This window comes from Anguilla rostrata, chromosome 5 (genome assembly GCF_018555375.3).
Source record: "Anguilla rostrata isolate EN2019 chromosome 5, ASM1855537v3, whole genome shotgun sequence".
Lineage (NCBI taxonomy): Eukaryota > Metazoa > Chordata > Actinopteri > Anguilliformes > Anguillidae > Anguilla > Anguilla rostrata.
This window is the reverse complement of record NC_057937.1, coordinates 34,176,910-34,190,444: the sequence shown is the minus strand read 5'-3', so window position 1 is coordinate 34,190,444 and position 13,535 is coordinate 34,176,910. Positions and strand designations below refer to the sequence as shown.

The window sequence follows — 13,535 nt, the reverse complement described above, 5'->3', positions numbered from 1 at the left end:
TCAAGTCATTGTCTTCAGTATTTGAAGTAGGATGAGTTCCTGTTGAGCCAGAAGTCTTAAATAAAACACCAGTATTATGCAAACTAGGCAAACATGTTTATATGCCAAGTCAAATACGGTTCTGTTCAGACTTCGTGTTTTGACATGTAAACAGTTCCTTTAAATTTATTGTAGTAATGCAGCGGTCATACATACAGTTTAAGCAGAATGTCCATTGGAATGAATGAATTCCAAATGACCAAATAATCAACATCTAAATGTTGTTACTATAGAGCCAGCATTATGTGGGCCCACATTTATAGTTTTACTTTGACAGTGTTTCGGGAGGTGTACAGTGTTTAGCCTTGGTGTGACGCATTGGCATTTTGATGGAATAACTCAGCGGCTATGGAGCTCAGTGACATTCAGGGAGATGGGCGGCATATCATTCTGGTTTGAGACAGTGCTGTGTCAGTGGTGTAATGCAGCAACTCTAGAGTTAAGTGAGATTCAGGGAGGTGTAGAGTGTTTAATCCTGGTGTGACGCAGCGGCATGTTGATTGTGTTCTGGGACTTGTCCAGCCCCAGTCGAGAAGAAGGCGTGCCCAAGCATGCTGGCTTTGTTGTGAAATCTGAGGGATGGATAGCACTATTGTGGGTCGCTAACTGCACTTAGAAATGCTAAAGAAATAGCTGCACAGAGTGGTACAAATGTGAGATTGCTGTAATAATCAGTTTTCATATTGGTGTTTGCTCTCCAGCAGATCTCCTCAGGGATCACTTGCACTGTTTGTAGGGATATCGAGTTAAATTTCACCCAGAAGGGAAAAGCAACTTCTTTGCTGAATATTTTTCATTTAGTCATTGCTGGTGAAATATGATTGAATTAGACTGTGTGTGGCGTTTCTTCATTTCAGCCTATTTCAATATAAAACGCAGTGCCTCATTTGCCTGAATTAAAATGAATCAAATGTGACACAAATCCACACATGGGAGGTGGGCACACTTTTAAGTATCTTTCAAGGATTATAAATCACAAATGTTCTTTCTCAAGCTTTTGGAGAGCAAGCAGCAACAAATGTGTTCTGTCCCAGAGCCAAACTGTTCATTTTTACTGAAAGGCAAGCAGAACAAAACAAAGTAAAAATATGTTTCGTGAATCCCTAGGATTAGCTCTTTGAATGGCGCTCATTGCCAACAGCAGTGTTTCAGAACATGTACTGTAAAAAGAGCAAAGCAAGAGGAAATAAATTCCTTCTCCTTGAATAAACTTCCTTACAGCTTGATTGGCTGCCAGCCTGTGAGTAGGGCACATGATAGTTTGCAGCTATGACCACAGTTATGGCCCACACAACTGTATATGTTCTGTAATATGTCACTCTTTACCTGTACAGACTATGACAGACATGTGTGGTATATAACAGAATATAACAGACCAGTGTAGTATAACTCTTTACTTGTGAGTTCTGTGAAAGATGTGACCAGTGTAGTATAACGGTTTATCTCCGTGATCTGTAACAGACATGACCAATGTAGTATAACTCCACCTGTGCAATTTGCAACAGACATGACCACTAAAGTTTAGCTCTTTACCTGTGTAATCTGTATCAGACATGATCAGTGTAGTACAATGCTCTGCCTGTACAGACTGTAACAGACTTGGCCAGTGTAGTGTAACTGTTTTTCTGTGTGATTTGTAATAGCTATGACCAGAGCTGTATATAAAACCGCTGTGTATGATCTAGCATAGACAGGCCCAGAGCAATGCTAGCGTGGTTGTACCGTGCTGTGCTATATGGCTTCTGGCTGAGGGAAACAGAAGTATAAATCCACCCTACAGTGGAAACCCAGTGGCTGAAAATCAGGCCCTGCTGTCACCATTTCTGTTCCCGCACAGTTACACAGAGGGAAGAGGATATTAGCGGAGGGATTTGAGATCAGCTGTGAAGCAAATTGTTTCGCATGTTCCTTTTTTTGATCGCGTAGTGCGTTATCTGCAGGAAATAGCATTCCAGATAGCTCCTGCTGACGAATGCTCTGGGCGTCCCCGCGGAGATTCTGGTGTGAAATACGGCTTTCCCTGTCAAATTACGCCCCGCTGATTTACTCCTATTCCTTTATCTCCTCTCCCGTACACTTGTCAGCTGCTTTTACAGCAGCGGCGCAGCTTTTGGAATTCCTCGTCCCACCTGCTTTCGATCCCGCGCAGCTTTTTTACGGCCTCGTGAGAACGTCTGCGGCGATGTTTTATCGCCCTCTGCGAGTTCGGAGCGCACGTTTTGCCCGCGGACTCCTCCGCGGCACATGCCTCCGAACGCGGCCCGCCGGCAGGCTCCGCGAGACGATTCTGTCCCACGGTTTTGGCGAGCGCCGCTAGGAATGCGCCGGATTAGCCCGCCGGAGCCGCGCGCTCCGAAGCCTGCCGGCGGCAGGCGCTGGTACGGGGGGCCTTCGCGGCCTACCGCAGACGGCGCTGGGAGTTAGCGGGGATTTACTTCCAGAATGTTCTCTGGATTTCTTTTTCCCCCACGTCTCACGTGCGTCTCGTGTGCCTCGGCGGTTGCGGAATGGTTTAGAACACGTTCAGAAGCCCGACCAATGAGCTGGCGGCGGAGAAATAATCCCCAGCATTATGACGAATGACTCTTTCTTTCTTTGAGTGGAAAATATCCCTGCTGCTTATTGTTGTTATAGAAAGTCAAATCTACTTATGTTGAAACTTTGATGCTTTCTGTAATCCAGGTTTAATCATTATAATTGATGTTTATGGATTCATATCTTTACATCTTTTTATTTATTGTTCGTCCACTGTATCAGTGAATTATCAATGGCTGTGTGTGTTTGTGTGTGCATGCATGCGTGAGTGTGCGTGTGAGAGTATGTGTGTGTGTACGCATGTGTGTTTGGGTGTGTGCGTGTGTGTCCGTGCGCACACGTGTGTATGTGTGTGTGTGGGCATGTGAGTGTGCATGTGCGTGTGTGTGAAAGTGACCTCCTGTGTGTCTCTGCCCTGCAGGGCTTGGCCAGGGGGCGGGGGAGAGCCCAGTGCCAGGCCACCAGTCCCTCTCCCCGGGACGGCAGGCTGGCGGGGCCGGCATTGAGCAGGGTCTTGTGACGGAGAAGCAGCAGGACTCTCTCTGTCTCCTGCCAGCATCTTCAAAGCCCCAGCCTCTGCTCACTGACCCCAACGGAATCAACACAGAGGTGCTGGCCTCTGGTGTGCTCTCTCTACCTGGTGAGTAGAGTGCGTCTGTACATCAGGAATCTGCAAGGTACAAGTGGCAAAACAGGGGGCACATTGGCACCGTATTTGCCTTTAACTTACAAGTGAATGCAAGTCTTTGTTTTTTTGTCTTCGTTAATGCAAGCAGTTATGGTCATGTAAAAAGAAAAATCAGCAGCCAAATCTGAATGTAAATATCACTTTTTGTAATTATCAGCTTTGCTGAAGGTTTCGCTCTACCTCTTTCATCTCCCTAATAGGAACAAGAGACAAATGTGGGCGTGCCCTGGTTACCGTGACTACTAGAAACACAATTTGGTTAAATCCAAGCTGCAACACCAGCGAGCTGGTACGGATTCTGGTCTACTTCTACGCCATACTCAGGTAATGAATCTGGCTGTGTTTCAGAGAAGCCTTGTTGTTTGGGTGGCTCTGTGTCCACATTTAAGCTATAAACCAGTGACTTCATTTCCTGTGTACCACAGGAAGGAGGTCCGCTCCCTGGGTTTTACCATTTTGGTGGACGGGCGTAGATGCTCCCCTGTTCCTGCTCTTTTCAAAGCCTTTAGTATCATACAGGTAAGCCAGTCATGCACAGACGCAATACCTGCCTGACTGAAGCCAAGCCATTGCAGAGCTCTAGTTTTCTGAGGATATTTGCTGCTATGAGCAATGCAATTCAGCCACTGGACCTGAAAATAGTGTGTAGTTTGGCATAGGCCTTAATGTGTAGTAAACTTTCATGAATGAAGCACCTGTAGAGTGAGAGGCATTTTTTCCATAAGAACAACTATATATAATTTCTGATTGCTTTCTTTGGATGAAAAACACAAGGTACTCCCCAGCCCCCCCCCCCCCCCCAACAGCCTTGACTGATGAATTGATGAATGCAGCGCATATATTAAACAGGCTTTGTGAATGATTTGTGCTCGCTGTGAACAAACTGAATTTGACCTTAGCTGGTCACAGCCAGCCTGAGGTGAACAATGAGACTGGGCTGTGCTTTATTAAGGGGCAGTCCTGGTGGCTAACGCAGCACCTTGATGAATGGGGCTCAGCACAGGGAATTAACGGCTTGCCTTGTTGTGTCTATTTGTTCATTCCCCACGACTTCTCTCAGCGGCTCACAGACTGATATAAATCACTCGCTGAGGGACAGCACATGCGCCACACCTATTTAGCAAATTAAATGCTGTGACAAAAACGTTGAACCTGCTTTTTAGGATTGGTGGAGAACGCCAACTGACTGCTGTGTTTACTTTATGGTCCCATTCCAATCATTTATAATGTCAAACCATTTGTGAATCTAGGTCACAAACTAAATTCCAATTAGAGTGTGTGCTATTTACGTTTGTGTGTCAACCTTTTTATTTATAATACTAAACAGGATTGGCAGTGAAAATAGGATATGGAATCAAAGGCGCTTATATTTAAATTTGTAAAAAAAAGAAAATTCAAATCCTGATGGTTTTATTTTGTTCAAGCTCAGAAACTTTCGTTGCAGATGTTCGGACATCACAGATAGCCCCTTTATTTGTGGAAACTTGACAATACTGAATTTTTATTTTTCGGTTTGAGAATTAGCATTTATTGTGCTGAAAAGTGACCTTGACTCTGTTTCAGGTCAGCGATACCATTGAAATCATTTGCAGCATAGCACCCCCTTTTAATGAATGCAGTCAAATACTCCGCTCAGTGGAATAGCCTCTGGTTCTATTGTATGGACAACTGCTTAAGCTACTATCTCTTATTGAGTCCTTGACCTGACAGTGTAACCCTGTGCCGATACATTTTTTATACGGAAGAAGTGGCCTATTGTGCAATACGGAGTACTTAGTTTTGCTTCAGTCTATTATCTGTGTTGTCTAAAATATTTAATACTCATTATTGATTTGATAAAGGTTTTCTGGTCAGATTTAGTCTCCTTTTACATGTAGTTTACAGATGTTCATTGTGCCTAATGGAAAAACGATTTGTTGTTTCAATTATTGAGAAGAAGCAGTTGGGTTTGCTCTCTCTGAAATAATGACAAACTCCAACCCTCTTTCAATGGTTCATAAAATGAAGAAACATGACACAACTGGTACTGTTGGGTGACTCATGGGTTCAGTGACAACCTGATTTAGGCATGTGAGTCAGGTGCGTGTGTGTGTGTGCGTGCGTGTGTGTTTGCATGTGCGTGTGCGTATGTGTGTGTGTGTGTATGTGTGGGTGTGTGGTAGGTTGGGGGAGGGGCGGCAGGACTGAAATTAAACCTTAGGGAATAATGAATCACATACCTACTGCTGCCAAGTTTAAAAAAATAAAAAAAAATACACCCTATGATATCACCGCACACACACAATGCATACTCCCAACACCTGTGTTTTATACCGTGGCTCTTTTCTGGGTGGATGTGTGTCAGTCCAGAGACAAGAATCTCTGAAAGCATAATGCAGTACCGTATGAATTAACAGAAGAAATGCATGTAGGCAGTATTTTTGCATTATCAAAATAAGTTAAATCGCTGCTGTACAAAAGCTGCACAGGGCAATACTGTAGCATGTGCTGTGGAAGTAAATACAGTACAGCCAGTATGTGCAGTGCCGCATACCTACTGTGCAGTGTTGGCAGTATTAAGATTTACCATTTGTAATTTATTCCTAGTTCCTAGTACTTGCATGCTTACAGTTCTTTAGTGAAGTCACCTGTTTATCATTCTTTAATGAAGGCTATTACATGCATTATTCATTTGGAGCCCCCTGTATTAATTTATTTATAACTGAAGTATATCATTAATCATATGTTATGGGTAAAGTTGTATGGAAGAAGTACGGAAAATGTTATGGAAAAGTTGTATATGATTCCATGAAAATAATATTCCGCTGTCTCACTCCATTCCTGTTGCATTCAATAAATTTTGTCCCCTCATAAATGAATGAGAGGTTCTTACGTAAACTTTCAAAAAAATGAAAAGTCTCTACTTTCATATTTATGTTAACTCCTGTCAGGGAGATCAGAATATGGTCAGTAAATCCGAAAATAATTTAACAGAAAGTCAAATTACTTCAGACCTGGTTTCAAATTGCGCTTAAGTAACATTTGTTATTTTTAATTTTCTAGCGCATTTTTCGTTCTTTGAAGAAGACCAAATGCATTTTGATTGTTATGGTGGTTCCTGCAAAGTGCAGCTGTGTTATTGTGAGAATATTATTGCAATGCCAGTTAAAATAAATAAATAAATAAAATAATCGCAGAACTAACTGGCCTCAGTCTTGACAAACCTGTGCCATTTTGAATTATGAAATAGAATTCTCATGCCAAGAGCACTGGCTTGTGACTGTAAGTTTGGTCTCTTGTTAAAGCTGGCCATCTGTCTTGGTTTGGCACATGTTTAGACCGTGAGGGAGACTCAGTTGGGACAGGCCTTCTGTACTGTTTGTTTTTCTTCCGCGACTCATTGTCCCATATCAAATTCCTCTGCAAGGACGAGCACAAGCATGACTGCCGCAACCTGCTCTTAGCCTGACTACGATCCCATTATTATTTGCAGCTCTTATAATCTTAATGACAATGCCGGTGATTTTTTTAGGTTTATTATTGCAGCTGCTCATTTATTTTGCCTTACGACCATACTTACTGTGGCGAATATATCTTTTAAAGCATTGTCCATTGGAAAGATTGAAATGCGCAGTGTAGCTTGACGAGATCAGCTAGTCCCTTCCACAGTAGTCCCTGACCACTTCCATACTTAACCTAGCCATTCCTAGTTCTGAAGGTTTTAATCACTCAAAGGCCTGAACTTGAAGATTGTTTACGTACCTACTCAGCCATTAAAGGCATATTGTGGTTCGTTTGAACACCATCCTTTCTTCTGCCTTTTTCTTATTTTCTGTTTCCAAATGTATTTCCTCCTGTGTTTTGTTCCTGTGTTCCTCTCTAAGTGTGCTCCTGTAAACATTTAGTCTAGACTACCTAAACATTCACTCCCCCAGAAATAAGCTGAGCTAATGGTTGTGTACCTGACTATAGCAACGTGAACATTCTCCTCAGAGGAAATAAGCTTGAAAACAAAACCTGGAAAGGCTGTGTCCTATATAGTGCCACTGCTCACACTGCTCAGTAGAGGAGGGTAGCCTATTGTAACAGGTTCCTGTAGGCCTGTAGAACCCTAATAAACCTGCAGTGGCCTGTTGGAAAGAGAACGCGCAGCCATGTGCACCAATTACCCCTGGTGAACTGGAGCTGTAATACTCCACCACAGATAGAAGATATATCAGCTCACAGCCGTCCTGTCTCACTCAGTTCTAGAAATAGCCAAAGATGCTCCACAGAATATCAACTTTCTTTGTTTCTTATGAGAATCTGGGTCAAACAGCTATAAAAATAGATTGCAATATTATAAACAAACTCCTGCAAAGGCTCGTTTATAGTGCATTTGTTTTTTTTATTTTTATTTATTTATTTTTTTTAAAAGCTATTTAAAAAAAAATGTCTAAAGAAATTTTAAGAAAGACTTATTCTTCCTCCAACAGGATGCTGTGCCAGAATGTATTCACACCATCCTGCTGTTGGCTGACAGGGACCTCACCTTCCAAATGGAGAAACCTTCCACTATGCAGGTATCCCACAATGCAATTTCTTTAATTTTTCTCTTATACCTTCTGCCCTATCTAAGGATGCAAATAACATAATTAAATTGCTTTGGTGAATACTGTTCACTGTATCAGCAGCAGCTAGCGTATTAGGCAAATCCTGAATTTTCATTCTTATAGCAGTTTTTTTAAGGGACGTTTTTTATATCTGTACTGGGAACGCATATTTACTGGTTAATGAGGACAAACTGAAACTGGTTTGGAGCACAATACCATCTAACACATAGTGCACATTACATACTGTAGTTGCATTACTACGATTATCTGTTCCTAATTCAGGAATTGATATGCCTCTTTGGGGAAATTAGGAACAAACAATAGCTTTTAAAAAATAATAAATACCAGAATTTGTTACAGTATCCCACCCATCATAAAGCAATTATGCTTGTACATCGTGCTGCAGAATTATTATTACTGGAAAATTCCTGCTCTTGCAGAATTAGGATCAGTTGCCTTGGCTTTGACACAGTTGCCTGGACTTAGCCCCAAGTAGCTTAACTTCCCACTCATTTAGGTTCCAAGCATCTTTTCACATGATACATAGCTTGTTACTGGACATTTTAATACTAAGTCTGAGTAACACCAAGACACAGCAAATCAGCTCTCTGAATTTTGTACTGACATATTTATGTCAGAACCCTAGCTTGTGTGTAAAATATAGAAGTGAAACCAATTTTCAAGGGCAACATGAACAGCTTGCTTCACACTGAACTTGCGGTGGCCCAAATTCTTTTGTGTGTGTCCACTCAATGTAAGAGATAGGAAGTTATTTTAAAACCCAAGTATCTATGTAGAGCATTGACATCTCTTCAAGCTGACAAACATGCGCTGAAGTATGCTTCCAACTTGGCTTGATTCTCATGCTAGCCCAGCACCTCCCAGAGGTGCACAAGGCTCCAAATTAAAATCCCTTTTTATTTAGAATTGCTTGCATGCTGTTCAACAGCATTTTGCCAGTGTGAATACATTTTATTTGGACTCTTATTCTGTTTTTATTTCTTCATTCAGCATTGTTTTCATTGGCAAATTGTGTGCGGTTGGAGGGAAGGTGTTCTGTTTCAGCCATGTTTGCTCTGCCCCTTTTTCTGCCCTGCAGTTTGAGATCCTCACCTCCCTCAAGTCTCTCCATAAACATGTGGACATCAGCCAATTGCCTACTGAGTTTGATGGCACCTTCCCCTTTTCCCATGGCAGCTGGATTAACTTCAGAATGGTGAGATACTTTCATCATCATCATCATCAGAATGGTTACTTAGATATAAAATGGATGTTAATGTGCTGTTCTGCAGCAGTACTATTAACTGCAGAAGTGACAATTCAGTTGGTATTTTTTACTTCATTCATACTTCATTGCATAGCTTTGAAGAACAAGCTTCCGTTATGTTTGAATGATAAAGTTTATTCCATGAATGACTTTCATTGATATTTTTTACTGCTTGTCACACAGAGAGTGGAGCAGTTGACTAATAGCTGTCAGGATGCTGTCTCCCTCCTCAAGGGCACCATCTCCAGCCTGGAGACCACCCCACTGCCCACTACGGCTGAGGTAACTGCTGAAGCATAGAGTTTGGGATAAGGGGCTCTTTCACGTCACACTGATTTTACACTACTCTTCACTCCACTCTGCTTCTAGGCTACTATCCAATGTTCACTTGTTTTATAACACTGTTCATCCTCTACTGATTTTATGCTACTGTTATGCTACACCACACACTACTGTTATACTACTCTTCACTTCTCACTACTCTTATTTTACAGTTCACTTCAGATGGATTTTATATTACTGTTCACACTACACTGCTTTCATACTACTGTTCACACCACACTGCTCTTGTACCCTTATTTTAATCTTAAATTTGTTCTTGCATACAATCATAATGAGGACTTTCAATGAGGTTGGCGATTGATCCATGGATGGACAAAGCATCTGCTTGACATTCCCTTTTACCTCTACATATGGTATTACCGTGCAATTTTCTATCAATGCACGGTATTCCATTTCCTGTGGAGAATAGCTTCCTGACACAACTACATATTGTTTTCAGTTCCACTTCTGTTTCAGGAATTGAAATGGAATTAACTTGCAAATTCCATTTCAGTCCTGCAGTGATGCAAACTCTTTTGTTCTTTTATTTTCCTAAATTTACAGGCACAGCAGAAGAATGAACCTTTCTTTAGTCCGATAATTCTGCGGTCCATAGTTTGGTCAGGACACTTTGCTGTAGGAGTCCCTCGTCTTTCTGATGAGATGTTAAACCGAGGTCCTGCCTCACTCTGGTCATTGAAGCTCCCACAACACTTATCGCAAAGAGTAGTGGGTTCCCTGTTGTCCTGGCTAAATTCCCAATCTGGCTCTCTCAACCTGCCACCTAATCATCCCCCTGTTTTATTGGTTAAAATTGTTCCTTCTCAGCTGAGGTGTGGTGAGCATTCTGGTACAAAATGTCCAGGTGGGTGCTACACATTGGTGGTGTCTGAGGAGAGTTTTCCTCTCATCACTGTAAAGCAAATTGAGTGTGAAAAAACCCCTATATAAATGCAAGCCATTGTTATTATTAATGGTATGAGCGGTATGTGTTGGAGGGCATTGAGTTTAAGGACTAATCTGTTTCAGCAGTGCCCGAGATATATTTACCCAGACGTATCACTGTGGCACTGGTATCTGTTACATTCTAGATGGCAGCCATCTCTTAATTAAGCAAATCTCATGATGAGGACATGCTGGAATGTTCTGTTTGGCGATCAAAGCAAAGCAGCACTGGATAGGTTGGCTGTGCTGTCTCTGTCTCAGAATACAGTCAGAGGCAGACATTATTGTGTGTATTAAGAGGTAAAAAAAAAAAAAAAACATTAAACACCTTCCTTCAGTTTAGTGTTGGTTCAAGCCATCTCTGAATTTTACTTTTGTAGGTGACCTTTCATTGTCACTGTGGGTCACAATGGTCACAGAGGACTGAGAGTCCACAGGGAGCTGGTAATTGACAGGAGCTTTGCTTTCTAAAAAGTCTTTTTTAGAAGCCTCCTCGGTAATTTCGGTGTTTGGGCGAGCGAGCGGCTCGTTTATTAGGTATTGATTTCTGTCGGTGTGGTAAACGGGCTGGACAGGAGTCTTTACGCCTTGAGGGCGTGTTTAGCACCGACAGGGAGTGGGCGGCTCTGTTTGAAGGCTAGTCCAGGCTCTCGGGCCCTCCCTCCTTCATGAGCGCCTGAGGCTACCTCCTCGGGATTAAGGGGCCCTCATGGATCAAGGTATTTGACAACCAGGGCTTTCTGCAGGCAACCTACATATTACTCTTAGCAACCTGCCCCTGGAAAGAGTTTTCAGTCAGCTACGTATCCTAAAAGTCTAGCTTCTACAGCCTTTCTGTGTTTTTGCGTTCTCGGTGCTTTTGTATTACGATGTTACCCTGAAGCATTCAAGTGGGACTCTTAACAAGGGATCCAAACACGTAATTAAAGTAATTTCCCTGTGGCTGTATATAAACCTCAGAATTGTCTACACTACATAAATGTGATGACTGTAAATTAAATTATATATATTTTTTATCCTAGATGTGCTGCTGTTGTGTTTTTAAATGGAAATGAATCTTAGATTAAAATGAATTAAAGCTAGACAAAGCCTTGATTCGTGCTCACGTTTCTGGTTCAGTGGCTTTGTGAGTTTTTTTTTTTTTTTTTTGGCTGACTGAGTTATTGTTTTTTTTGTGTGTGTGTGTGTGTGTTTTTAATCTATGGTAAATGTTGCCTCGCTCATTCTTAAGAAACCTGCCGTTGTATTTGCTCGCAACATTGTATCGTTTTATTTACTTTTAAGTACTCTGTAATCAGGGAAACTGAAGGAAGTAGGGAAAGTATAAGCCGGACCCACGGCCAGGCCTTGTGTTTGGTAACGCTCTGACATTGCGCGTGCACCTGAGGAGTGACGGATTGTTTGTGTTGCCCTGGGGGAAACCAGCACGATTCCCCCTTCCTGCCGCGAGTGCCCGGGGCCACTGCGGTGACCCGCAACCCTGCTTTGGCTATGAATAACTGTTACAAAATGAGTATTGTGCCTTATCGAACCTGTGTTTTGTGGTTGTCCCAATGACCTTGATATGCACTTTTGTACGTCACTTTGGATAAAAGCGTCTGCTGAATGAATGTAATGTATTGCAATGTTCGTCTCTGCAGGAGGCCCACGAGCTGCTGTGCCGGTACCGGACCCTGATGCGCAGCGTGCTGGAGGACAGCCGGCTGGTGCGTCTGCAGCTGCAGGGAGGGGCCACCCTGTCCCGCCTCCGGAGGGAGGAGTCCAGCATCAGCCTCACCGAGGACTACAGGTACCATCATCTCTTTCCCTGGCTCTCACGGGTATGCGTTATGACACGGTTTCCCTAAAATGAGCACCCTCAGGCAGAGGACCTCCATCTCAATGAAATAGCTCATGGAGGAGACCTTTAAGTACCATGCTGTACAAGTATCAAGGCCTTTTCTGCTTAACACACTCACGCATGGAAGCATGCTTAGAAACAGGATTTCATATACTATGGATCAGCACAATAAAAATATGTTATAAATTACAAGGATCCTAATATAACCAAGGCCTTAAACTTTTTAAAGCTAGGTTTCTTTTATTGGAAAGTGGAATACATATAATGTGTTAAATATATAATTATAAAAAATATATATTTTTTGCATTTTTTGTGGACCCCCTCAGGCTTCTTTTCATACCCCTGGAATCCTTGGTCCCCAGTTTAGCTACATCTGTATTATAGAGCTGGACATTTAGGCAAAATGTTCTGTTTCTTCCAGTAATTATTTTATCACTTCAACAAATTCACAAACCTAATTTAATACTAGATTTGCTGTAAAGTTCACTGACTATGCTGCAGTACAGGACAGTGTAAGCACTTCTTTTTGCACAGTTACTGTTACATTACAGGCATTTAGCAGACACTCTTATCCAGAGTGACTTTTATACAGCTGGATATATACTGAAGCAATGCAGGTTAAGTACCTTGCTCAAGGGTACAACAGCAGTGTCTCACCCCGGAATCGAACCAGTGACCTTTAGGTTACAAGATCAGCTCCTGTTGCCTTCATGTTTTTTTCTCACAGTTACTCTTTTGGTAAATGCCGTGATTCACTGCACTCACAGACTTTAAATCTACCAGCTTATGACCCCTACCCTAAGTTCTCTTTGGTGTTGAATGTGTGCACAATAAGCTGCAAAATAAGTTTTTTTTTTGGTTTTATGAAGATGGCAAGATAAATAGTGAAATTTGACAAATAGTGTGTGGCTTCTGCTTTACAAAGATGGTGTTAAATCAGCAGTGCTTCCATTACTCTAAGGCAGACCTTTGCAGCTGTGTGTAACCATGAGTGTGTTCATCCAGCGAGAGCCGAGAGGAGAATGTATCTCTTTTAGTCCTTCGTACTGTCTCACTCAGAACAGCTTTGTCCAGGCTGCTGTTGCCAGTGGTCATCGGTGAGACAGGTCTTGTTAATGTTGACCCTGTGATGCGTCAAAAACTTGTCACATTAAACTTATTCTGGCTGTAAAATGCGGTGTCCCATTTACTCATGCAGTTGTAAATTGCAATATGTTTTTTTTTTTTCTATTAATGGCCCTGAAAGAGATTTTGAATCTATAAACACAATAATAGAGCTGTTTGCGTACGGGGCTGAGGTGAAAGATGTCCGAGGTCAAAGCTTTGAAG

General features: G+C 42.1%; 1 protein-coding gene across 3 annotated transcripts in view; it reads left to right on the top strand.

Annotated features, from left to right (window-relative positions):
- LOC135255103 (uncharacterized) overlaps positions 1-13,535 on the top strand; it is a 76,353-nt gene that overhangs the window by 26,946 nt on the left and 35,872 nt on the right. For all 3 annotated transcript variants that reach the window (XM_064335860.1, XM_064335859.1, XM_064335857.1), the window contains 7 exons: positions 2,996-3,214; positions 3,463-3,586; positions 3,688-3,781; positions 7,717-7,803; positions 8,933-9,049; positions 9,284-9,382; positions 12,007-12,155. In XM_064335860.1, the coding sequence (XP_064191930.1) occupies positions 2,996-3,214; positions 3,463-3,586; positions 3,688-3,781; positions 7,717-7,803; positions 8,933-9,049; positions 9,284-9,382; positions 12,007-12,155 (889 nt within the window). The remainder of the gene's footprint in view (positions 1-2,995; positions 3,215-3,462; positions 3,587-3,687; positions 3,782-7,716; positions 7,804-8,932; positions 9,050-9,283; positions 9,383-12,006; positions 12,156-13,535) is intronic.